This window comes from Mya arenaria, chromosome 12 (assembly GCF_026914265.1).
Source record: "Mya arenaria isolate MELC-2E11 chromosome 12, ASM2691426v1".
NCBI lineage: Eukaryota > Metazoa > Mollusca > Bivalvia > Myida > Myidae > Mya > Mya arenaria.
Window position 1 is genome coordinate 45,120,054 of NC_069133.1, and position 26,751 is coordinate 45,146,804.

A 26,751-nucleotide genomic window follows, 5' to 3' on the forward strand; every position below is an offset into this window, starting at 1 on the left:
GACAATGTAAACATATCTTGTCACAACTCATATACAAATTCGGTAATAGACGTAAGGTTATATCAATAATACGATGAAAAACTACAAGGACAACCCATTATTCGAACATTCCAAAAAAAACTGTTTAAGACACAAGGCAAGGGAAACTTATACCATCGGCTTTAAATGCATGCATATATCTTCCACGTTTGGGTAGGCATATTGAGCTTGATTGTAAGAGAGTTTAACAAATCTAAACTCTTTTGAATATTCTTTTACGTACCGTCCAAAATAAGAGCCTGTTTTATCCAGACTTTAAGGACATGAAAATGCTGAAAAGGGCTGGATTATATAAGGCAGAAATGGGCAAATGTCGAGTTGTAAAGAATTCAAACTATATTATTTTGATAATGGAAATGACGATCGAAATTGTGTTTTATTGAAATAGTTTAATGTTTCAACAGTCAAATAATTAAAGTTTGTATGAAACTATAATAATACAAGCTTTTTCACAAAGCAAGATAAAATTATCACAGGTATTGAATGAAATGACGTGAAGGCAATGCGTGCAAAGTTGGGAAAAAGGCTGAAAGAGCGGTCAACATCCAAATCATAAAACTTTATTGCTAAAGTATAACATTAACTGAGGCTCTATTCCCTCTTTTTCAAACGAGGAATTCATGGTCTCAAACATAAGCATTGATCGATACTCAGATAATTATTTATTATTTGCTAAGCTATATTCGGGTACACAATGAACTTGAATGAAGGAGTATTCGGTTCGCAAAAGGGAACTGAAATGAAATCGATTTCCCGTTTTTAATAGTATTGCCGACATACAAACTGCACTTGCCAAATGTAAACAGATGATTTATGAAAGCATACACAATTTTGAATATCATTGCACAATTTTATGTTTTACAATTATTAAGTTTTGTCGTTAATCTGTCGAAGTTCATGTTTTAAAATTATATTCCAGGCTTCACTTTGTTGTTATCTCATAAGGAAGAAACCGTTCTTAAAACACAAAAAGTTATGACAATGCTTGTAATTTAATTTCTCACAAAATGAAACAAACATTAAAATACGTGATTTTAGAGGAAGTATTTGACATCAACGTTGCACTAAAACAAATACTCACTATGATGTCAGTAAACAGCAACGCATCCGCCATTTTGTGAAATGTACAAAAAACGTTCTTATATGTATTTTTTTTTTACATAAATTGATAAATTAAAGTATGCCAAAAAAATCCAGCGTATCATGAATAAGGCACTGGATATACATCATTGCATAGTCAGCATAAGGGCAATGGCCCGGTACCGGGTAGATCGTCGGCCCAATGTGCCGGACCTGAACCGGTCAGGTACCGGCAAAAGGTGTTAAACATTGCGCCGTTAATGGCCCAATACTTAGTATTGGTTAATCATCACAGACCATCGCCGGTCCACTATCGAAATCAATCAATGGGCCAGCAATGTCCTAGTCGGGCTAGCAATGGCCAGAATTGGCCCATTACTGGTAAATCATTGGGCCATTGCTGGTTGCCCTTACCGGGGCAGTACAGGCATCCGGTACGTACCCTGTACCGGGATTGAATAATTTTGTCTCAATTTGCATTGTTCTGCAACTTATGTCTACGATACAGTATGGCTTTACATTCCAAATAGTTCATGTATTTGACAGAAAAAGTCATAAAAGTGTTTTGTTAATTTAAAAATGCATTCGGAATGCGAATCGAAATATAAAAAAACAAATATATTTTTGTGAAGTCTTGCTTGCATCACACGACGCATTTTTAAGATTGAAGTCGTACATCAATGCCTTCAAAACATTATTTTCGTTCTTTACCTTAGAGCAGCAACAAGCGACGATAGCCCATAAGTAAATTTACTGTTTTTATCAGTACTTTTGTTTTTGATAACTTAAATAATGGCGAAAAAATCAAAGACCAAATTCCTGTGACTCACCTGAAAGACAACATAGCATAATAGCTTTTATATTAATGACGTTCTGTAAATATTTTATAACAGTTTTGTTCTTGAAAAATATCTTATTTATGGCTTCCATAACTTTAATGTAGGTATTTTTTGTTTACTACACATGAAAGTTATGGCTTAACCCCCGTATCAAAGTCAACCAATGTCAACTGACTACGGTGGTCCTTTAAAATGAGACATACAAAGTAAGAAAGTACATCACATTCAACACACAAGCATAAATAAGTGACTGTCCTACTATAAAATAATAACATTAATTTAATCAACACTTTTTTGAGTAGATTGTCAGCATTTCCTTTGATTTTCAGGACCCAGACTCTACTATCACTGACGAACTTTAGGATCGGAATCACTTTGTTTATTTAAATGAAACCCCGATGTTGTTAGATTGAAAAGAGTTTTAATAAATAAAACAATTAATATATTACAAATCTGTTATCTGTTAGATTTCTTAGCATTCAAAGTAGAAAAATAACAACCAAAAAACTTATAATGAACTAATAATTTTGCGGTCAAATATAGGTCAGGTGGTTTTTTTCTGAAATCTTGCTATTACGTGATTAATTTTGAACGCAGCTATGATCTAAATAAGGAATGATTATACTCGGATTCATCATAAGGTAAACATATACTTGTTTAGCGTTCTTTTGTTTGTTTTGAATATGTGTTTTTGAACTACATTTACTTCATTTACATAAAAGTACTTTCATTTTGTCTGTTCAATGTATACATGTGGACTAATAGTGTGACATAAAATGTCACAAATTCTGTCTGGGTTTGGAACCGGTGGTCTCTTCAACGAACACGTCCTAAAACGTTATATATTACAGGTTCGCTGAACTGTTCTAGCTTAACACATATATGTATTAAAATGTACATGAACATTATGCATTTATTCATTATTATCCATGATAAATATGTGATAAAATTCGTATACAAATCATTCACACAAACATCTAGTAGATATCAATGGAGCTAGAAGATTAAAGTGCACATAATGCTTATTCAATTATTATGTTTGCATGAAAAGCGAAATGATATTTAATGAAGTAGTAGAGTTCAAGGGAAGTAACCCGTAAATGAGGACACACTAGGTGGTTGGGAATTACAAACTGTGCTGTCCGGATACGTTTTAATTAAAAAATACTATTATCTCATTCCTAAATATAATATTTTTTAAACATATTAAATTTGCTAAGCTTGAATGAACGTCATCGTTCTTAATCAGGGATTTAAATCTGACATATTTTTCACCTCCATTTCCATTCTTTAAATGAACTGCCTGTTGGCAAATGCGAATATTTTCCGATGAACGCAACATCTTCGGATATGTTCGGACCGCGAATCATCGCTTATTAACATAAATGAAAATTGAAAATTGGTGATCTTGTTGTTGTTTGTTTTGTGTCAGCAGGCGACGAAAACTTAAATCAACAAATTGTGAAGTGTTTATTTATGTAATAGATAGATAACATTAAGTAACTTTTTAATGAAGGTCACGATCATATTTCAAGTCAATACTGCGTACATATTATAGCAATAGTTCATGCCACAGTCATATACTAAAATAAATGTTAATCGAATAAAGTTCCACATACGTGTAGAGAACCATGGGAAGGAAAGTGTCGAGTCAAAAAATCAGTATCTTATATCAAAGGTTAATATCACACTTGGATGTTTATATACCATTTGGATCTCGTAAAATCATCCGTGTCTCAGGAATGCATTCAATTCCAATACCTTTCCATGATGCTCGGCAAATGTGTAGAAATTTTTCACACATTTGTAAATCATCATTCATTGAAAGGTATTTCGCGCACAACATATTGCTCTTATGTCAAAGGTAGAGGTCACACTAAGAGGTCAGTGTGATACAATATGGACTTTATAGCATTAATGTACGTGTCAGTTATATGCCTAACTATTAATGGACATTTAATCCATTTCCACTCATTTGTAGAGCTCTATTGGAACCTTACGCGCATAAAATTCGTTCTCATAAAATGTAGGGTCATTGTCGCATTTCGGGGTCAAAGTTATTCAATATGGATATTGAATTCAAAGAAATAATTCGATTTCGAGCTGTTACTTGGTCACAAAATGAGTGTCAGTATGATATTTGATGAGACATATATATTTACCATTTATATTTTTGCCATGTGATCATCCCATGCTTCAACTGTGATTATTCAATGCTTTATCTGCTAAAACGTTATATGAACATATGAAAACAGCAGTATGTGCATGTATGCTGTCGACAATTTTACAGTAATAGTAATTAAAACACTGTCTTTTTTCCTTTGGCACACTCTGTGGGGCAGAACTATATTTTTAAATAGTCAATTCTTCAATGATCAGTATAGATAAAAAGAACATAAGTAAATGTTCTGTTATTAGACGTTTTAAAAACTCTCAGCAGAACTTAAAACCAGTAATGATACATGAATTCTTAGAGTACCCCGTATTATTTTTTTCAGATTGGACAGTATGGCAGAGGCAGGAAATACGGCGGATGAAAAAAAAGAATACTTTTCCAGAGTAAATCTTGCACTGACCGACTGTGGTAGACGAGTGTTATTACATCTTCTACAAATAAGAGTTAGGGAACTCACACCAAAAGACCATCAGGATCAACACTGGTCACTAGATGAATTTTTGAATCATAACATGGAAGATATATTGATATGCATTGGTAGAGATAAAAGCAAGAAAAATATTCTGTATCCATTCAAACAAGACACAGATTTGACCAAGTGGGATATTCCCCTTTTTGTTTTTGTACTTCTAAATGCATGCGAACTTAACGATCACGAATCTCTTTACTGTCAACTTATACATGACATCCGTAATCTTATTGATTTGAGGAATAAAATGCTACACAAGGGAACGCCAACATTGGACGAGCAAATTTACCGCAAATATTTTGGCCGTATTGTCGGTGCTGTGCAACGAATATGTGACTATATGCAAGAGCCGGACTTGAAAGAATCACTTTCAAAAGAACTTGATAAGTACGAAAGCCTGAAACACGTCTATCCCAACGGTCTTATATCAGAGTTGGGTTGCAAATCAGTTGACATGATGAATGAGGGTGAGTATGCTTTCTTAGTATTCATAAAACAAATGACTTTCAATATATATTTCAATAATGAGTTTTTATAATTTTAAAATACACATTGACCAGTCAATGACATACTTCTGCTAGTGGAGGATTCCACAGCTTTTTTCGTTTTTCGTAAAATTCTGTCTTGATATAAAATAACACCTTCCTGTTTTAGCTGACGCAGCGGTTGTAAACGGTTTGCAGCAAATACAGATGATCATTCAGAAAAAGGGGTTGTCAGTAAATATACCAAGTAATCTACCGTTCCCTAACTAACGTTAAACTTACTAGTATATGCTTTGATATTTTAGGGACCTTCAACACGTTTACCTCAATTAACAAGATTTTTTTCCTGGTTGAAACGTGCACATATGATTTTCAATCCAGCAAGGGTCAAGCACCATGTATTAAAAATTGTTGACTGGTTTAATAAGTATTTATTCATGCATTATGGTAGCGAGATCATTCGAATAGAAGTGTGAAAACAGCTATCTGGTGTTTATTCAAACTGTTCACTGAATTATTGATGCATTTTCGTTGTTTAATATTGTTTTGTACAAACCTCTTTCAAGAATGTATGTTATATGTACAATATTTTACTTTTTAAGTTCTCGATGTCATGGTCATGTTTCGCAACTACAATAAAGAAGACGAACGCGCCATTGCGGAACGACTTCATGGACCATTTTCACAGGCATTAGAGCATGGTGAAGCGATGCCAGGTAAAAGAAACTAATGTATTGAGTATGTTAGCATCTGCGTGAGAAATCAAGCAAAATGTCAAATATGACAAAGGGTCATTGATATTAATGATCTTGAAAACGAGTGATGAGGGAAAATATTAGTAAGTTTGCACATGGGTAACTACATGCAACTTTCACTGCCAGTTCTGTTCTGTATGCAATTTATCAAGCTAAGATATACAGGTTTGCGTCTTGTGTCTAAATCTCATACTCTCGATGTTACAAAAATATGGTCTACAGTTTTAATAAAACGGCATATTTGCATATAGCTTATGCGTCCTTTTTGCTTATAGCTGACCGGAGTTCAAGTGAGCTGGACGTTGAAGTCAAGTCCCTTGTTCGTAAGTTATTTGACGGTAAGTTTGTTCATTTGTCAAAACTGTCTTTGTAGTTTCAATTGTATTTCTGCACTAATTCTCTTCATATTTTAAACCAAAACATATTAGTACATAGTTACTTTAATAAAAAAGTTATTTTTTCTTCTTTAGAAAAAAGAGAGATAACGAAGGTCAGCACGGGTTGTCTCGTTCTATCAATCCAGTGTCACGATATAGGCGCAGTTATTTCTCTAGTACAAGACAACCTTTCGGGAAAGTTTGGGAGTTTATTTGAACCTCTTGAAGAGGTAATGCGGACTTATGACGACCATGCTCTCTTTGAAGTTTATGTTGGTATTACAAGGCAAAGCTGTTGGGCTCTCCTTAACGAAATGTGTAAGTTAAGGAAGAAAAGTATAGATTTCCATTTGTCATTTGCCATATAATTTGAAACTGGGCATCCTCATTTGATAATCGGTTTTTGTATTTTTGCTAGTTTGGATGTTCACATGAACTGATAAGAGTTACTCTAAGAGTCTATTTATTTGTTTGGACACATATTATAATCGCCTAGGCAGTGATCTCTCTTGATGAGCAGATTCAGGAAACCAAGCGCGAACAAATTTGGATTTACGAAAAACATCGTTATTTACACATATCTACATTTACTGTACGGCAAAAATAAGTTTCCGCTGTGTGGAGTTTGACATTGGTATCTAAATATGACCTAGTTTTGGGGATCAGAGTTGGAAATGACAGTATTCTATGCGTTGTCGTAAAATCGCGCCTAGGATATTCATTGGGCAAACTGTAAAATAACAAGAAGTTGCAGCCTGTCAGCAATAACATTATAGTGAAAATTATAGTTGATATAGCAAGGTACTGACTTATTTATAAGTGTATGTTTTATTTATTCATTTAACCTTATTCTAGTCTGTCAAGTGTCCGAAAAATGTGGGAAATGCAGTTACACTGTGGAAAGCACAGTACAAGATGATGGCATTGTCGTTAAAATTCAACGCTTTCTACAAAGTTTCACAGAGAAAGAAAACTTAGAAGAGTCATTTTCCTCGAAAGAAAAACAAGATATATACAAGACTATTGCGGAAAAATGACATTAAATCTTAAACAACCTGGCATGGAAATGGTTGTTTTGTCACCGAAGCACTCTAAAGGTATTAGTTTATTTTGTTATAAAGCTATGTGTTTCTGATGTGCAACGTTTAATTGGCTTCAAGTTTTTGTTTAATTAATAAATAAACGCATTTTGGAATCTACAATGTATACAAATTTTAATATAACTATTAAGTTAGATTATGTTACGACCATCAAACTAAAACATCTTTTCATTTCATAATGTATTTTTTCAATAACACTGTACAATGAAAACAACAGGGACAAACCAATTAATAGCATTTTCAAATAATAACCCCGTTCTGAGGCATAGACGAAACTGAATGAGGGGCACAGACGTCACCAACATTTCACACACGTATCGAAATAGCGAAAACCGGTAAAAATGGGATTATCGCCATTGGACGTTAAGTGAAATTCGAGTTCATTGGAACACGAGTCTACTGGGAGATTTAGACTAGTTTATATGGATATTTAGAAAAGTTTATATGGAGATTTAGACTAGTTTATATGGAGATTTAGAAAAGTTTATATGGAGATTAAGACTAGTTTATATGGAGATAAAGACTAGTTTATACTGAGATTTAGAAAAGTTTATATGGATATTTAGAAAAGTTTATATGGAGATTAAGACTAGTTTATATGGAGATTTAGAAAAGTTTATATGGAGATTTAGACTAGTTTAAATGTAGATTTAGACTAGTTTATATGGAGATTTAGACTAGTTTATATGAAAATTTAGACTAGTTTATATGAAGATTTAGACTAGTTTATATGGGGATTTAAACTGGATTTAAACCTCACACGTGTCTCATAACTGCAAAAAAAAATTAAAAAATATAAGCTTGTTAAACCCAGCATCGACTTAAAAAACAATGAAGCAGAAAATAAAACTAACATATAAAGTTTATAAACTGATAACGTAATTTCAAGAACTCAACGGCTGAATACAACATTACCTGAAAATGAATTACTTAAGCCGGAGCAGAGGTGCTAAATCTTAAAACGTTAAAATTGGATACCAAACTGTGACTTTCCATATCATTTTCAAAGATTTGTTAAAACGATGTTTTGACCAAAACTCTAACCGAAAATTTAAAGCAGCAATATTTTAAACCCGGTCTTATAGTTTGTAATTAACATATGAGCGAGTGAAGCCATCGAGAAAAAATCGAGCAAGAAATGTATCTAGCAACGATTGCGTTGATTAGACAGAATGCTAGGAAATTCCGCTCATATAAGTTATTCAGGGATCTATGTACACAGGACATTCTCCATATAAATATTTAAACGCAAATAACGTTGGGGTTCGGAAAAACGTTGGCGTTTGGTAATTAATAAGGGCTCTAAATCGAGCGAAGCTCGCTAGAGCCCTATTAAGGCTACGCGCGTAGACACTGGGCACTACTTTCTTTCAAAAGTGCAACCATTATGTCCGTGAGAAAAGACGTAAATGTGATAGAAACAGCAATGTTCGGTTCATAAACCATATTGACGCTTGAATGCCGGACACCAAATTTCCTTGGAGCGTGACGAACTTTCGTTCGGTAGTTTTCGTCATCGTTTACTTGGACGTTTCCGTAAACAAATATTTACATTGAAAATGCAGCCACCAGATGCAAATTGTAGGCTTTGGGAGATATATATATATTGTATTCAATTTTTCGTTGAAGATATTCATACGAACGAAAAACGAAGGTCATTATTTAGTTTAAGTTCTTTGGTACGCCTAATTCTTACTTTGGAATTCGGAATATATTTCGGACGATATTTGTCATGTATTTTTCCTGATAATCGATTTAATTTCGACCATTGCCAACATATAGCAAAGCTGTTCACGGAAATATACTGATTGCATATTTTGTAATCCATACTGTCAGTTTGACAGTTGGGATGATCATGAATTTGTTTAACATAATGACGTTCTAATTTTGCATCACTTTGACTAAATGAGTGACTCAGTTAGTGAGACATTTACTCATTTTAACTGAAAAGATGGATTGGTTGATTGCAGGCCACTACCAGACTGAGTGACTATAACGAATAATAATGAAAACACCACAGAATGGCTGATAGATGGATTGAAACTAAGAGTACGTACGGGAATAGTGTGGCGAGATTTCCCACCTACCATGCAACAACGATTCTGAATGAGAGAAAAATTCTAAAAGGTTTAACGGGGAGGGGTGTCCCCTTCCGCCGGGAAGCACCGTGTCTTGTTTGAGAGATTGTAACAAATGTAGCACCTCACTCCAATTCGCATTTTATACACTAAGCCAATCGTATGTTTATAAAGTCAAAACAAGTACGTCCGGTGATATAAGTGTTATTGTTAGCAGTTATTTATTTCTTAGTAAACAGTTTTGTTCTATTTAACGAGAGTAAAGCTGACTCTCAGATCTTAACACGGTCCGTAGACCTCATATTTTAACCCAATTACATTATTCCAGATTTTAACCACTTTGCAAAAATGATCCAAGACTCAATTTGACTGACTCACTCTAAACTTTGTAGCTTCGGATTTGTGTTTTATACTTCCCAATTGACCTCAATTGCAGTTCACCATTAAGGAAGTATTTCTTAATTCACCTTAATAGTTTGATGACTTCATCGGATACCTTTAACTTCAAGTGACAATAATGAAAGGGTTTAAATGGCTATCGCCACAATCAGGAGCTGGTCAATCAATAGTTACAGTGATATCAAGTTAAGCTGGGCCCTTTGTGACAGAAATTTAGTGATCAGGGTAATTCATTTTGTTCATGGACAGTACTTAAATTAGCTATTTGCGGTTGATCTAGGGTTGAAGTCGATTGGTCTTCGATGGTACCAAGTAAGATATGAGTCTAGCAAAAGGCAGGTTCTTTGATAATTATTATTTAAGTCTTCTAGCCATCCTTAACATATGCTTAATCGTTTGACTGTTCCATCTTTTCTTAGAATATCTAATCGACACCTGCCGGTAACGGTAATGGAACTCATATGAAAATGGTTTGACCACTTAGTAAGTAAAGATATGAATGATGACATAAACAGTAACTTAATATTGGCGAGGGCCATTGTGTTACACTAACAAGGTGGACGTGTAGTCTTGGGAGCGGCATGTAAGGATTGGCAGCCGGGTGCTTGGTTGGTTGGGGCATGGTGCTTGCGTTCTGGTGTTCATGGGTTCATACCCCATACCGGGCACACACTTCCTATCAGGTTTACTTTAACGGGGAGGGTGTCCCCTCTTGCCATGTAAGACCGTGTTTGTGTGACAGATTGTAACTTAAAGTTTGAAAGGGAGGTGCGGTAGAGGTCTCCCCTCCCGCAATGCAAAACCATGGCTTAGTGAGAATTTATGACAGCAATACAATGGATGCTTCATAGCATGCGGGCCGACACTTTGGCTGTTGAGTTATTGTGACATACTCATAGATGATAAACAAATAGATGTGTCAACATCTGTCAACTAACAGCATGGCTGATTAAAAGATTGAAACTGAAACAGCGGGAGGTTTGTTCAAGTGTTTGCCGCATCATTGAGGCCAAACGTAGCTTCTGCCAGTTATAATGTATAAAATAGAGGAGCACCAATGCAATCACATCACCCACAAACCTCCTGATTGAGATTATACCATATAAACTTTCGTAAAAGAGCTCTTGTACAAAAACGGTCATTCAATTTTTAATATCCAAACAAAATTGGTCTCCTTTTTTATCTAAACCCGGCGAATAAGATTAAGCTATGGCACGATTTGTCTTTTGACAGATGCATTCGCGCTTCATAGATTAACAAAGTCCCCCTAGGTGTAAATACTATTAATTATAGACCTGTGAGTTTCAAGATGCCTTTATTATTTATAAAGTAGGAGTCAATTTCCTTGGAGGCCTGTCAATGGGCCTTGTCAAATGATTAATTCCCAGACAAGTGTAACTTTCGTGAACATTTTCACATAATTGGCTTCGCAGAATTTATACCATTATCAAATTGTTTGCTTCAATTTTCATTTTCAAGACTTGCACACAGTAAAACGCTTCAACCGATACCCGAGCATTGGCATTTTAATGACATTCCATGTTCAACCAGTTCTTAGTCCAGGGAAAATAAAAAAAGGAGGAAAAATATGCACTGAAATATTTTTGGAGGATTTGTGTCATATCAGGCAGCACATTTGATTAACTAAATGGATAGAACAATTACATCGTGCAAATTGTGATTTGGGTGGTAAATTGTTGGAAAAATAAACAAAAGCGAGAATTTCCGGAATTTGCCAATGACTGTCTCTAATTTTGCAATACCATTACCAGACTTACTATATTTAATAGATATCATATTACATTATAATATACCTTATAAGTATAGAAACACCGTATTTTGTAAATTATGATTTTTGGGATAAAATGTTTGTAAAAGTAAACGAAAATGAGAATTTCTAGAATTTTCAAAACTCTTTGTCAGCTTTACAAAGCTTACACAAAGCTGACTCCTTTGCATGCGGAGGAAGCCTTACATAATCAAGTCCAACGTTCTTGCAGCTTCATGCTACTGTATGGTAGCTAGTTTGACAAATGCACCGAACAACATTCATAATGTGAGCATGAGCTGGTGCTCTTTCAGTTGTCACTTGATATAGTTAGTTGTTACTTACTAGTTCCCAACACCATTCTAGCGGGTTCAAAACAGTGAGTGTGTCCTTTCCAGACCCGATCTTGTAGAAATACCCGCTAATTGTAGTTTTTAACACAAAGTTTTGACCCTAGAATTGTCATTCATTAGCACCACAGCGTCTTTCACTCTAAACATGAATTCTCTCATAGTTTTGCAAACCACTGTAGCTACAACATTTTCACCAATCAATGTTTAAAGCGGTAAAGTATAAGACATTTTCAATGGTATACCTTTTGTTTCAATAGGGAAGCTAAACCGAATACTAAAGGAGTTTATTATTTTAAAGATAGATAATAGTGAACATGGATTTCAGAGAAGCAGGCGGATCTTTGGTCCATTATTTTGAACTGAAGACAAATTATTAGATGTAGTGAATTAAAACACCAATGGAAATATTTCAGTTAAGATGAAAATAAATTAAATTCCATGCAAAGAATATCGTATACATTATGTATTTAGGTAATAGTTAATTAATTACAAATTAAATAAATTTGTTCAAAGGAGCAACAGCAACTGCTGGAATAGTAACGTTGTTGAATTTGTATTTGTTTCGCTCACTCCGCCCATTCTTAGCATTAAAACTTTACTTCATGTCATCTAGGTTCATGTCATAAATGAGCTTTTAACGCTCGAACACGTCTTTTTGTTTTGTTTTACTCCCGGTCTACATTTTTGCAATGCATGGCATGTAGCTTGTTAATAACATATTGCTTTGGGGTTTTCGGCTCATCAAAAGCGCAGTTGAAAGAGTTGGTCTTTATATTATTTCACAGGCAAAAGCATATAATAAAAAAATCATATCGCCTCGGTCAATAAGAATTTTTAGTCAATATGACAGCATAGTTCACAGTTAATAAGTAACTAAATGAATATGAGTGAACAATTAACCACCAATCATCTTCTAATATTTTGTAAATATTTTCACTCAATAATTGAATAGTTAGTACTGAAGGTATTTCCCTAATGAACTTAAAAGCCCATTAGCTGAAGTATTCACTATTGATCTAATTATAATTTATGTAAAAAATATCTGAATATTTTGAAAAAGAAAAAAGACAATTGTTTATGTTTTAAGTTTTGTAGAATGGTTGATTTGAACGAAGTAGTCCTTTTGGCGATAGGTTTAGTCAGAAAAATGTTATTAAAAAGTTTGTCAACCAATATACATGGCAACGAGTCATTTATTTCTTAAGTTGCTTGCAAACATGGTAAGATACTCAGGTCAAAATAAATTGTGGGCTTTTAAGCCTTTATAATTATGCATCCTAAATTGCGTAAAGCCTTTGCACTTTTAGTAATTATAAACTGTGTAACATTATTTTCTTGGGTCTTTCAAGTAATTTTATACTGTGTAAAACCATTGAATTGCGTATTTGTCCGGTGTTATGTAATAATAAAGGTCTGTGACAATTTAATATTTTTTAATAAAAACATGTCAAATTGAAGTCAGCCAATTTGCTGTTCCAGAGTTATCTCGTAAAGTAAATCTCTCCAATGGTTTAACATTTAAGTGTTATGTTATTTATATCAGGATTGTTAGGATGTCAATTGTCAAGGTAACTAATGCAATATTTGGACAAGAATTCCATTACAGAATTGAAACCATGCAGTGCAAGCATGTATTTGTTAATACTAAAGTAGGGCAGCTGCTGATTTAAGCAAAAGAACTCTGTTCAATGTTTCTAAACACCATTTGAGAAATGAGAAGTCTTCATGTCATTTGAGATATTTGAAAAACGGGTAGCCTTCATGCCATTTAAACTAATAAAGCAATGGTTTGTCTTCACGTCATTTAAAATATTTAAGAAATGGGTCTTCTTAACTTCATTTGTAAGCCTTTTCAGAAACATTGTATGCATGTAAATGATGTGTTTGGATCAAAATATTCATTTTCAATACATATCTTTTACAGGTTACAAGCACACGAGTTGCTGGATGCAACAAGACCTTTCCCCTACTTTTTGAGATTAAGAACCGTTTCCACACTGATGAAGATAAATTATGGAAATGTTTCTGATAATTTCACAATTTGTTCATCAAGGAGACTCACTCAATTATGTTGGTTCAGCAATCATTTCTTCAAACTTTGTTCAAATTGAGTTTTGTTATTTTATTTATGAAGAAAACCTCAGAAAGCACTGATAGATGTTCATTTTAATAGAATTTGGTAAATCAAAGCCTAAAATAATTAAGTAGTGTTACTAACGCTTCTCGGGCCATTTCTTTAGATACACAATATCAACAAAATTAGTTTCCCTGATAACTTTTGATAATTTTTTTATCATAAATATAGTCTGAAACACAAAACCTTGAATGAACAAGTCCCTCTAAAATGGCACTGTAAACAAGAAAACAAACTGGACACGATATTATTTGAATGAAATATATATATTAAAAAAAGTGTTGTATGTATTTAAGTCCGTTTCTTAACCCTGTCAAGCATACACAGTTTCTGAATTTGTGTTATGAAAATTACATACTGCGCTACTCATTAAACAAAAAAGTAAATTTAATTCCTTCAATAGAATTTAAACATAAGAAGATTGCAATATTCAATGTACAATCTACTAATGCTTATTTTCACATTGTTTTAACATGTTTGAAAAATAAATGATTATAATGAAATTAATTTTTATTATGATTTTCCTGCTCTGCTATGAATCATCTTTGGTTGTAGTTGTTTTATTGCAAATAAAAGGCATACCCTTGGTATTATCAAAACCTTGACCTTGGTTTTAACTCGAAATTTAAGTTATAACAATTCAGATATACACAGGTTACCAGTAACAATTATTCAGAGCTGTAGTAAGGCTCATATTTTTCAATTGTTGTGGAGTTACGCCCTTTGATTGTTTGCAAACAACTGTTATTTTCAACTAACCTCACACCTAGTACTCCTTTATTCAAGTATTTAAATGAAGCATCGTAATAATGTTACCAGTGACCATAACCATGCGAGTACGAGTTGTGACCAGTATGAATTAGAGTAACGAACAAGTCAAATTCGTTGAAAATATGTATACATCCGGTTGCATTACTTTGAGAGCACGCCTTATTTTATGTTAGATTTACGAATAGAAAAAATCGAGAATATTGTCAAAATTAAATTGTAAAGGCTATTGAAAATATTTAGAAAAATTGGGGTATTATTTAAACTATCGGACATCAATTTATGAGCATATTACCTGGATTGGCACAACATCATGTAACACGTGTAAGAGCGTATTTTCTTAAGCGCCTATTTGCTTTAAAACTTAAACTTAATTGACATTAAGCTTAGCAACAAAACTTAATTTGAATAGGCATTAATTGTTATTTTTTAATAAATGTACGTAAAAATAGGACATTCTCAAGCCTTTTAGGTGTATAAGGTATGTTTTTTTATACAAACTCTGTAATCGATAAACAAAATATAAATAAACATACAGTCGAAGGCCGTTAAGTCGAACTCTGTATTCTAGATTTTCAGGTTATGTCAATGTTTGTTGGATGTTGCAAGTTTTTTGTATTTCGGCTATGTCGAGTGTTCTTTTGAAGTATTTATCATGGTCCCGACGACTTCGATATGACGATTTTCGACTGTATCGAGTGTTTTCGATTGTATTTGAAAGTAGATTTAAGAAGAAATCCGATAAGAATCGCAATAAAACCTGCGAAATTTTAATACAATTAGCTTCGTTAACTGTGAAGATGTACACGTTTAATTAATATGTTATGTTCGTGACGTCATCAAGAGAGAAAGGGGATCATTTTTTTATAAGCCAACTTAACAGATAGACATTGTGTTATGAAAAAGAAAAAACGTATGAATTGCAAAAATGGTACAATTAAGCAATTACTTTTTCCAATTCAATTATTCAGAAACATGCAAAGTTGTATTTCATCTAACAGAATCGAGCCAGCGTTATATAAGACATGTGTTTATTTTTTACAACAATAATTGTATTTAACCAAAACCATAGCAAATCTGTTTTCGGACCGACCTAAACTTGACATCCGACCTTATTTTTATTAAGGCTTCCAGCCCTTTTTCTTTTTTCTTTTATGTACAATGTATATATATATTTGTTATTTTTTGAAGCGGCATCACGCGTTAATACACAAAATATCAGCATTACCGCAAAATCATGCACTTAAGTAAGATTGTATACACACGGGGGTAACGAAAGTAATTTCTAAAAAAGACTCATGACCCATAAGCCGTTAAATAACGCTAACTGAACAAACTATATTGGATAAATGTTTGATATATTTAACACTACGTAAATTTGTAACTCTCATTCTGAATCATTTACTTTGTTCGGAGTTGAACTGTTAACCTACATTGACATTCTTTTGCATTATGCTTGTCGCATCAGGTGTGATTATTCTATTCATCGTTTTTAATATTATTCGACAGCAGCCGGTCATCAAACCAAATTGAGTCGTTTTATGTACGCAATGCTCTTAATTACACTTATATCAACCCACTCTTATTCTTATTCTTCAGCAAAAGAAAACTGCATGAAACTTCCACGTAAACAAAAAGTTTAAAAAAACAACACAATTGCCCAGATTATACTAATATTAAGAGCACAAGACGACGTTAAGAAACAGATGCAAAATATATAACATTTAGCTATAATAGGTTCATGAACAGTATATTTTAATTAAAAACACGGTTTCAAGCCACGCAATTTTCTATTTTCACTTTGTAAACAAACAATCGTTCAGCTTATACATTTAATAACTTTTTTGTTAATGCCTCTAGAAACATAGGTTAAAATACTTCTGACCCCTTGGAAGGCGTATTTATATTGCGATAAATATCCTTCGAACAATCCAATATACTCAAAGAATTGTGCTCCGCCTTGAGTATGTCCCTCACTTAAAATTTCTTAAAATGTTTTACGTTGGACCCCCTGCTAACGCTTTTTTGTATTTCTTATACTTTTGCAGAAAAATTGCAAAGGGTGGCACAAAGAAGCAAGGTTCAAATCGAAGAGATGGACTCTGATTTGGTATGTCAACCATTTCAAATAGCCCGTTTCTTTACTAAGTTAATATAAAAGAAGTATATACACCATACATTGAAATAACACTCATCTTATTGTAATAATATTGCCCTTTACGTATTTAACCTTTGGGTTGTCGTCAGATATATATATTCAATATATATATTATAATTATAATTTAAGACAAGTAGCACTACTTAGTGAACAATATGCAGAGGGTAAAACGCAAAACAGGATGCAAAAGGTAAAAGAAAGACAGCTGAAGTAAGCAAACAAATGTGTAAAGTCTGCGAAGTCTGGCAGGATAAAACAGATTAAGGATATTGAATAGTTTAGAATGGGCAGTACGTTTTACCATGAAACCAGTAATAAATATTTATATGCCAAACAACAATGTGTTCCCGAAAACTCTTATACAACCGTTTTTGGGCTTTGTTGACAATGTTTTCTTCATCAAGTCAGGCAATGACTTAAGTTTAAGGTAAAACAAAATGTTTAAATACATTTTTGGATTTTGTTAAATATTTTTGCATTACGATATTGATGATAATCAATTTAATGATTTATATATCGCAAACTATACATTCATTCGACAAGATAGATACAATCAAACATGTGGTGGAAGTCCCATCTGTATGAAAGATCACTTGCCTTTCAAGCACATATAACTGATAAATGAAAGTGTAGATTCGTTATGGATCGAAATCTTATACAAATTTTTAACATTGTTTTTTCAACATCGTTTATCGCCGACCAGGTTCTACACACATCGGATCACCTCGGCCTTCTTTTATCGAAAACAACCTCAGATGTTATGGACGAATTCAGAATTATTTACAGTTAACAGTTCTACAATTTCAATTTAGCAGTTAGCAGCTAAAGGACTTAATTGTTTATGCTATTATACACTTAAGTGAAAATCAAGTAAATGTAAATACTACAAATACTACACTTGATATTATTTTTATTATTCGAACTACTTTTACTAATGCACCGGCATTCGTCCGGGGATTTTGTCGATGGAAAATGGCCGAGGTGTTCCGATTGGCAGTACACAGGAATGGATTGACACATGAAAAAATATAGCTCAGCCTATTTAACATTTCAGAACTCAAACACCAAAATATCTGCGATTTCCATATTTTTTTACGTGTTTTTTATTATTATTTTGGTTTTATGTGATTTTATTTATATTTACTATGTTAACATAAGAGTCCTACAAGTCACATATCGCTTGTGACATTTTTCGTATTAATCTGGTTGCATTTTAAATGCTTTTATTTTTTAGGGGTCAGACAAATTGCCGTGGACTGCGTGTTGATTAAATTCCCCTTTAGCTCCTTATTTATATAAGATGTTATTTGCTCTACAAGAAATACATTACTTCTTGAATCACTCAAAGAAATATTTTGTCCCGTATGAGGAAAATATTAGAGTTCTTTCGGGAAAATGGACACTTTGTAGCAAGGGGAAACGACCTTTAGAAGGCGGTTAATAAGACCAAGAAAAATCACGGACTTGTAATGCAAATCACAATTTCAGATCATGGAGATTCTACCAAATAAATTTAGGAAACATTAAAATACTATTGTTTTAACATGTTTTTTGTTAACATGATATCAACTTTATGTTTATAACTTCAACTTGGCCGATAAAACCAGAAGTGAATTATCGCCTGCTTGGAGCGCCACCTTTTTGAAATGTATTAAATAAAAATTAATAATAAATTTGACTGACGTAAATGAAATACCCCAGTTAAAGCTGCACTCTCACATATATACCGTTTTTATATTTTTTGTCTTCGAAAGAGCAAATTCTGGAGTGAATATCTGCAAACCAATGATATAAGATTGCTGACAAAATATTAGATCGTAGATTTTCATTAGTTTTATGGCTTAAACTAACGGTTTACGTAAAATGCATTAAACATCAATTTATGAACTTAAATATAATTTTTGTCAGCAGTCTTATATAACTAATTTCATGGATTTTTGCAAAAATTGGCTCGTTCCAAGGCAAAAAATAAAAAAAGTTGTCAAAACGTTCAATCTGGGAGAGTGCAGCTTTAAAAAGCAGACAATGTGAATTTAGTCAACATTTGAGAGTTGAATGTATTACTCTGGGGTCTATAGTGTGATTTTCAAGCTGTAAATTCGAAATTTAATGCCCATAAACAAAGTTATCAAAGTCGGTTAAAATTGGATGAGAAATGCTCAAGTAAGAGATTTGGTATACATCTATAATATTAGAAATGAGAATAGGCTGTTTATCGTACTCAGTCGAGAAAATATTCAAAACAAACATTTTGACAGCATTTGGTAAGAATTAATAATACATGCCAGTTGAAGAGCGGCCATGAACGTTTGATGTCGCCAACAACGACGACGCAAGAATAACGACATTGGAAAACATAATTTCCATAGATATTAACAGTATGTAAGATAATAACGTGTGTTTTACCGTACAGCGGATATAATAGCCCTAGTTAGACGTTAACATTGCAATTAGGCAGTACAATTCATTTATGAAACGTAACAGCTCGCTCAAAATTTTCATAATGTCTCTGAATTGAAGTTAATTTGTACAATGACATCAATGTTTGAACTCTACAAATACTTTATTTTCACAAAAGTTAGTTATATGCCAAATTTTGTCCGTGAAAACTTGTTCCTTATTAAGATACAGCCTTGATATGTTCACATTATATAAACTGGTTATAGTGTTTTGTGTACTAGGTATAGCCGTTTATTAGAAAATGGTGTACTGTGGATAACAGTATACTTATTGTGTTATATATATTTACACCTCAACTTCCATTCCTTAAATGAACTGCCTTTCGGCAATTGGGTTCATCAATCGATGAACGCAGCATCTTCGGATATGTTCGGATCGCAATTCATCTCATAACAATATACATGAAAACTATTGTTCTTGTTATTGTTTGTATTGTGTCAGCAGATCCCGTAAAATATAAATCAACAGTTTAGACAGTGCGAAGTTATTATATTTTAAACTTTTTGTTGCCAAAAGTGTTTCAGTTTTACGTTTAAAAGTGATTTCAAGTGGTTGATCTTTTCCCGCGTTATTGTGACGTCATTTGAAAAAAAAATGTTTCAGGTAACAGTCGGGTCGTCCTATTAACAGAATGAGTTAGAAAGGATTACTGAAAGGTAATCCGAAATGAAATTAAGTATTTTTTAACGTTTCTTGAATAAAATAATGGTGTAAATATAAGGAATGAATTGCGGGGTTGATGTCATTATCGGGGATATGAACATCAACCCCGCAATTCATTCCTTAAATGGTCGTAATTATAAAAGCATTCACACATTGCTAATTTAATAAATTTTAGGATCTAGAGGTCTATAAAATTTAAACCTCATTTGACAAATAGTGAAATATTTGATTTCTTTTCATATCAAGTATTTTAAGCCTCAAATGGGGGCAAATATATATTGCTTTGTTGATTTAAGGCTGTTAGCTGTTAGCCGCAGACCTACATACTTAAGTACCTCAAATCGAAATCAGGTAGTTTATGATCTATTTTTTACATGATATGCTTAAATTATTATATCGGCGGGGTTACAAAATGGGACGTACGGTGTTTTGCGGTTTAAAATCATAGTGCAAACTAAACAACACTTTATTTAAATACGTTCATAAATTTGCAACGCGAAGGTGAATTTGAAAGCAAGCCAAATTATCTTAAATTAATATTGGTGAGGAACCGAGGGGAAAAGATATTTATAAATAATTACGCAGAAAATGGAAATGTGTTGACAAAAGACCATGCCTTTTTTACGTACTTCAAAAAGAAAAACCGTCCTCATTCAATATCGGGTTTCATCGGGATTAATTTTACTCTTACAATAAACTTGCAATATGAAAACAATGCTCATATATCCTAGTACATAGTTAAAACAATTAGCTAATTCTGTTAAAAAATCGTGATGATTGTGTCACAATACTTTTCTGCTTATTACATAATTACAAACCAAAGTGATCACAAAACACGGTGTAAATGCAATAAATGGCATAGTTACCTATACTTATGCAAAAAGTAGGTTTACCTAATTGCAAAATCCTTAACAGTTAAAGGGATTCGCTCATTTTAGATTAGTTATCCCACTTATACGTATGAAAACACTTATTTTATCATTATTTTACTATGTGATATCGAAACTATAATACGAAATACAATTATAGTACAAAAAATATTTCGTTTAGTGACTGCAAACCAACGCTGGTATAATCAAAAACCGACCCTTTAACAACAAGGCCACCACGACTTATACAGACGTGAGAGATACTTCGACCTTTTAACAATGCATTGATATTATCATGTGATAATTTCAATCAACTAATCACACACCAGAAAATATTGGTCTTCAAAGACGATATTTGAGCAAATATCAAAACTTTTGCTGATGGAGTCCAGCTTTTTGTATTTTAGTTTTAACGCTCCTAATTATTTGCACCACTTTATTTGATCATACCAAAAGTGCCTGAAAAAACATGAGCGAGTCCCTTCAACAAAAATAACTTTTAAAAGGTATAAGTACTACAATGGCTCATTCCTAGACATAAAAAATAATAAAACATTCAAAACGGTAAATCTGTGAGAGTGCAGCTTTAATGGTATATATGTTAATGTTTATAATGTAGGATCAGGTTAATACAACACATTTAGAAAAAAAAAACAATATCAACAGCAAACAAACACAGTTTTAATGCAATATATGTGATATTTACCTACAAGTATGTAACACTTTTATTTGCCTTATTGCGAAAATAATAACAATCATCAGAATCAGAAAGCAGTTTTAATTTATATAATACCGTTTCAAATTTAAATACAACGTTATTTTCAATACCCATTTAAGTATTTATTGTAAACGTCAACTCATGAATACGGCTATTGGTTTGGCTGTGTATAGGCAATCGATGAGTTTGAAGTAGGTTATCATTATTATTGTTACGGGAAGCGATATCGAAACTATATTGAATACATGCACATTTTTTTTGAAAATGATGCACTGTTTACATGCACCTGTAATAAGCACAAGACACGGTATAAAATTACAAAGAAACGGTTTTTAAGTGGCATAGCTTGTATATATGTGAAAAAAAAACTTACTAAACACACTATTTAGTAGGTTTAGTATATTTTTGTTTGTAAAATATGTATATGTTATAGCTAATCAAAATCAAGAAAGTACAATGTTTACAGTAAATGTAGTATATTGTATAGAATGAAGATTTCTAGTCATTATTTCAAAACACAATTTATCAGACATTTTATCACTCAGTGTAACTAGTTTAAACTAAAATAGGTTTGTTAAAATGCTTATACGACCATACCCCCAGCAGATCTATTGAAAAAGTGTCTTCTTACGGTTGTAAGCAGACCGTGCACGAGAATTTCGAGTTATCCCACTAGCAGATGCATTTTATTTAGAAATGCCGTGATAATAATCTAATGTTTATCTTTCGAAAATAATATTTCTATTCATCTATTTATAAATCTGTATTCATTTATTTATTAATGCATTTATTTGCTCTCTAATATGTATGCAATACACTTATCGTCATATAAGTCGGATACAATTACTCATTTTAACTTAAAAAGTGTCCTTTTACGGACGTAAGAAACCGTTTCGCTAGGACGAACACCAATTTTAGCCTCGGCTTCGCCTCGTATTGTATCTGTTACATACGTTAAATAGATTTAGATCGTTTACGGGCAGCATTCAAATCCTAAAGCAGTTGTTACACGACATGTTTAAATCAAAAGCAGATTGCACAATTTGCTTTTTAATGGTTTGTTTTTTGTTTGTTGTTGTAGCCACAGTATGCGTTTGGATCGTTATTATAACATATACATGAAGATACACAAGTTATAAAAAAAGAACATGTAAAGAATGGACGAGAATACTCTGGAAATATTCCAACCACAGTGGAGATGTGGTCAACTGATAGATGCAACAGAGAAGGTTATTCTGTGTGTGTCGCAAACCAAAGAAGCAAATTTTCCTCTATGTTATTCATTTGATTTCAGTCTTTTTGCAAAGAAATTTGAAGAAAGTATTGTTTTGTGGATTTCAAAGTTGACACTGTACCTTGAATTGTTCATATAAATTTTGAAATTAAGATTTTGAAGCGATAAATCGATTTTGATGTGGAATTTTCTCCAATTTAATTACATTTCAAACCGATTCAACAAATCAATAAAAACTAAACGACATAACTAAATCAGATATCCTTGAAGTTTAGAAGTAGCTGGGTTTTTTCGACCAAATGTATTTTCCAAAACCTGAAGGTTGGCCATGACCCGAAAATAGTTCACATTACCGTTCAAGGGATTCAAATGAAACAAATGCAGATGTATATCAAGGCCCATAAGTTACATTTATTCTTGTCCAGTTAAGCCTCTTTTACGAAAACACGAAGAACCGTATGACCTTCGATCCGGGGCGCTTTTGTTTAGTTTCACTATTCAGAATGGAACCTGAATTTTCAATGAAATTGTGATATTATTTGAATTAAGAAAAATAAAAACTTTTTTAAACATCAAAAACCTTAGTTATACATTATTTAAACAAAAATTGTTGTTGCTTTTATTACTGTACATTAAGTCCACTGGTCTTAGAATAATATCAAAAATCTTTAGTATCTATATTTAGATTTAAACATTACGATGGAAAGGCGACATGGAATATACACATATTTTAAGCCAATTGGTAACACACAATGGTAAAGTGTTATTCGGGTACGTGAAGGGGTAAATCAACGATAAACATACCAAGGAAATGGCATACCAGTTCACGTTTATGTATGATAAGTATGCTATATCGCATATACAGGAAAATATATCTTGGATATAAAAGTATTCGTATTATCATTTGTCTTATTTTTCAGTATTGAATCGCTCCATTTTAGTCGTTAACATGTCCATATTGACATATTGACAAACAGTCTATAACATGAAATGTTGTGCACACCTTTATGAACGAAACCTTCATATTTTGATTGATAAAATTTTTGATTGTTTTGTTGATGAGTTTGTCGATACGTTCAAGTGATATGTGTAACAAACAATTCAAATTTTACAACCACAATGAAGCTTTTTCGCATAAGTATTTATCTTACAAAAAAAACAGACCTCGTGTGCAACACATTTGGAAGGATTTCGATTGTTTGTCATTTGGTCGTCGCACGTTAACTTTCTGATTTTATATAAAATAACTTTTTTACCCCCAAATTACTTATGCTTATTTAGGCAAGTGTTTCAAACATTGGATATTTCTACAAAAGATTTTTTATATATATATATTGTATTTTGTTTTGTTTTGTTTCGTTTTTGCAGTATCTGCATTTTACTCTTTTCAAAGACACTAAATTGGGTTTTTTCAAAAAAAATGTTTGTGTCTTATATATAAACGCATGAACATCATAAACCAAACCATGAAAATAGTATCAGTTTTATTAACAAGTGAAATCTCTTTCACATATAACAAAGATGATATCCGTATAAGTACAGTTATCAATTAAGTGTAACCTTATTTTTTTAAATAATATATTTTAAGACAAACAAGGAGGCGATACAGGAGATGATAAAGGACTATGAACATGACCAGGAAAAACAATGCTCACGGGGCAAGAGCTTGTTGGAACAAGTGGACCAGATCTTGGAGAAGGAAGAAAGTAAGAGTAGTGCAATTTCTATGATAATAGAGAAATATAAGAGTAATATGATAAATGCCATGATTACAGGAAGAAAGTAGCAGTCATGCAACACATTTCCTTTATTATAGGAATAAACCAGGAGTAATGTAATGCAATTCTTTGAATATCTGAAGAACGATCACATTCCATTATGAAAGAAACAAAATATCATTCAGTGAAATCATATGATCATAGAAGAAAATGAGCGTTATGCAATGAAATTCCATTATTGGAAAGAGTAAGAAAAAAGCAGTAAATTTCTTTGATCACAGCAGAAAGTAAAAGCGTACAATTATGGCATCACATGATCATAGACAAAACAGTAGTAATGCAATTAAATTACCTAATCATAGGAAGCCAGTTAGAGAGAAGCAACGATTCGTCATTATAATTTCAGTCAAATCAGTAAAACATAATCATGCATTAACATAAATACGTTTATTTTGTTAATCTATCTCGAGGATTTGAACCTTTAAAACGAGACAGTATAAGTGTCGCTATATACATATCTAATATCGGGGTGCAATTATAATAATCGAATCTATATTATTAATGTTATCAAATGAATGTCATTCCACTGTGCAAATTCAAATGGTTTACCGTGTCGGCACGATCAGAACAAAATAATACATAGTGAAAAGACCGAACTGAAAAAACTATGTTCTTTCGTTTTCAATTGGCATATATTCGGAACAACGCTGTTTTGGATGAGTCAGGAATCGTAGACTTATTACACAGCATGAACGTTGCTGCAGACTATCCCCATGTTGGTCGCTTTGACATTGGCGTCGCACCTGACAAAGAAAAAAAGGAGAAGAAACGTCATCGATGGCACATTGAACTGCACACCGACGTCAGGCGGAGGCATCCCATCGTAAAATCTGAACCAAGACACGCCCATTTAAGTGTTTCAGGTAGTGTCAATCTTATTGTATCTTCGTAGATGGGAACGCTTATATAAATTCATGAATAATCATTAAGAATTTATGATCATCTTAGAAGTTTAAAGTCAGTATATTTTACGTCCATTGGTCGTTAGGTTATCATGTCGAGAAAAACTTTTCCGATCCATGGTTATTATCATGAGTCGAGTAACATATATTGGTATGACAGTTGTGAGTAAAATGAAACAAACTAGACAAACGGACACTGGCTTTATCAAACCTACCCAGGTATTATTAGATAGATAGTTTGATTTATTTCTGTACACAATATGAAGCATTATAAATGAAATAAAACAACAAGCATAAGTTAGAGAATGTCACAATACACAAAGGTTGTCACAAAACAGAAATTGCTTATCCCTTATTTCCATTGTGGTTTTTGTTGGAAAAATAGTTTGACATACAGTTAAATATATATTACAGTAGCAAAGAAAAACATTTATTAAAAAGGAAATCATCAATCTATATATTTTATCATTGCACGGACAGATGAAATAATCACAGATACTAAACATTGAAGTGTTATGCTGAAGGTGTAAAATTGCAAAAAAAATCTAACTTATTAAACCTAACACAGTTTTACCACAGAAAGTGTGTAACAAATAATTCCTACGATAAAAACACTAAAACTCTATGAAAAGAAACCAAATTAAAGCAAATATAATGAAAAAAAGAATTGATTTATTCCAACATTGCGTTTTAACAGAGGACTTTTACTATATATGGACTTATTATTACTCGTATATTGCGGTAACTCCCTCTACAATGAACAACCACGATAGGCAAAGGACTTTTTGCCAAAACCCTTGACCTTTGGGTAGGAAAATCGACCACTTTATCAATGTATCATTTACACAAGTTGATCTGGTCTCTCTAAACCTAGTGCTACAATCATGAACTGAAGTTGCAACGTCTTTTATAAGGAGCTGTTTTCAATGATACATTATACCATGACAGAGAGCAATACAAACAAAGGACTTGACACAGGTAGCCAATTTAGATATTAAGTGAAAAGCTCCATAAATTTTAAAACAAATCCAATAAGTTGATTTTGGGTAACTTGCAGCTTGTTTTTTAATCCTTGAGTAATAGAATAAAACTGAACAATTGAAACATGGTCAAAAGGACTGTGAACAGAGGACATAATCAGACATTGCA

General features: G+C 32.8%; 2 protein-coding genes across 2 annotated transcripts in view; both read left to right on the forward strand.

Moving 5' to 3' along the window:
- The first annotated feature begins 4,460 nt into the window (after positions 1-4,460).
- Positions 4,461-6,887, forward strand: LOC128210394 (uncharacterized). Its single transcript, XM_052914736.1, has 5 exons — positions 4,461-5,070; positions 5,258-5,335; positions 5,691-5,804; positions 6,119-6,181; positions 6,314-6,887. Exons 1-5 carry the CDS (start codon positions 4,467-4,469, stop codon positions 6,586-6,588), a joined length of 1,134 nt encoding a protein of 377 aa, XP_052770696.1. The 5' UTR covers positions 4,461-4,466; the 3' UTR covers positions 6,589-6,887.
- A 227-nt stretch (positions 6,888-7,114) lies between these two features.
- Positions 7,115-26,751, forward strand: part of LOC128210393 (protein mono-ADP-ribosyltransferase PARP12-like) — a 69,755-nt gene continuing 50,118 nt past the window's right edge. Inside the window, exons 1-4 of the mRNA XM_052914735.1 lie at positions 7,115-7,317; positions 16,869-16,930; positions 24,511-24,628; positions 25,405-25,563. Of these exons, the coding sequence (XP_052770695.1) occupies positions 7,254-7,317; positions 16,869-16,930; positions 24,511-24,628; positions 25,405-25,563 (403 nt within the window). The 5' untranslated portion in view covers positions 7,115-7,253. The remainder of the gene's footprint in view (positions 7,318-16,868; positions 16,931-24,510; positions 24,629-25,404; positions 25,564-26,751) is intronic.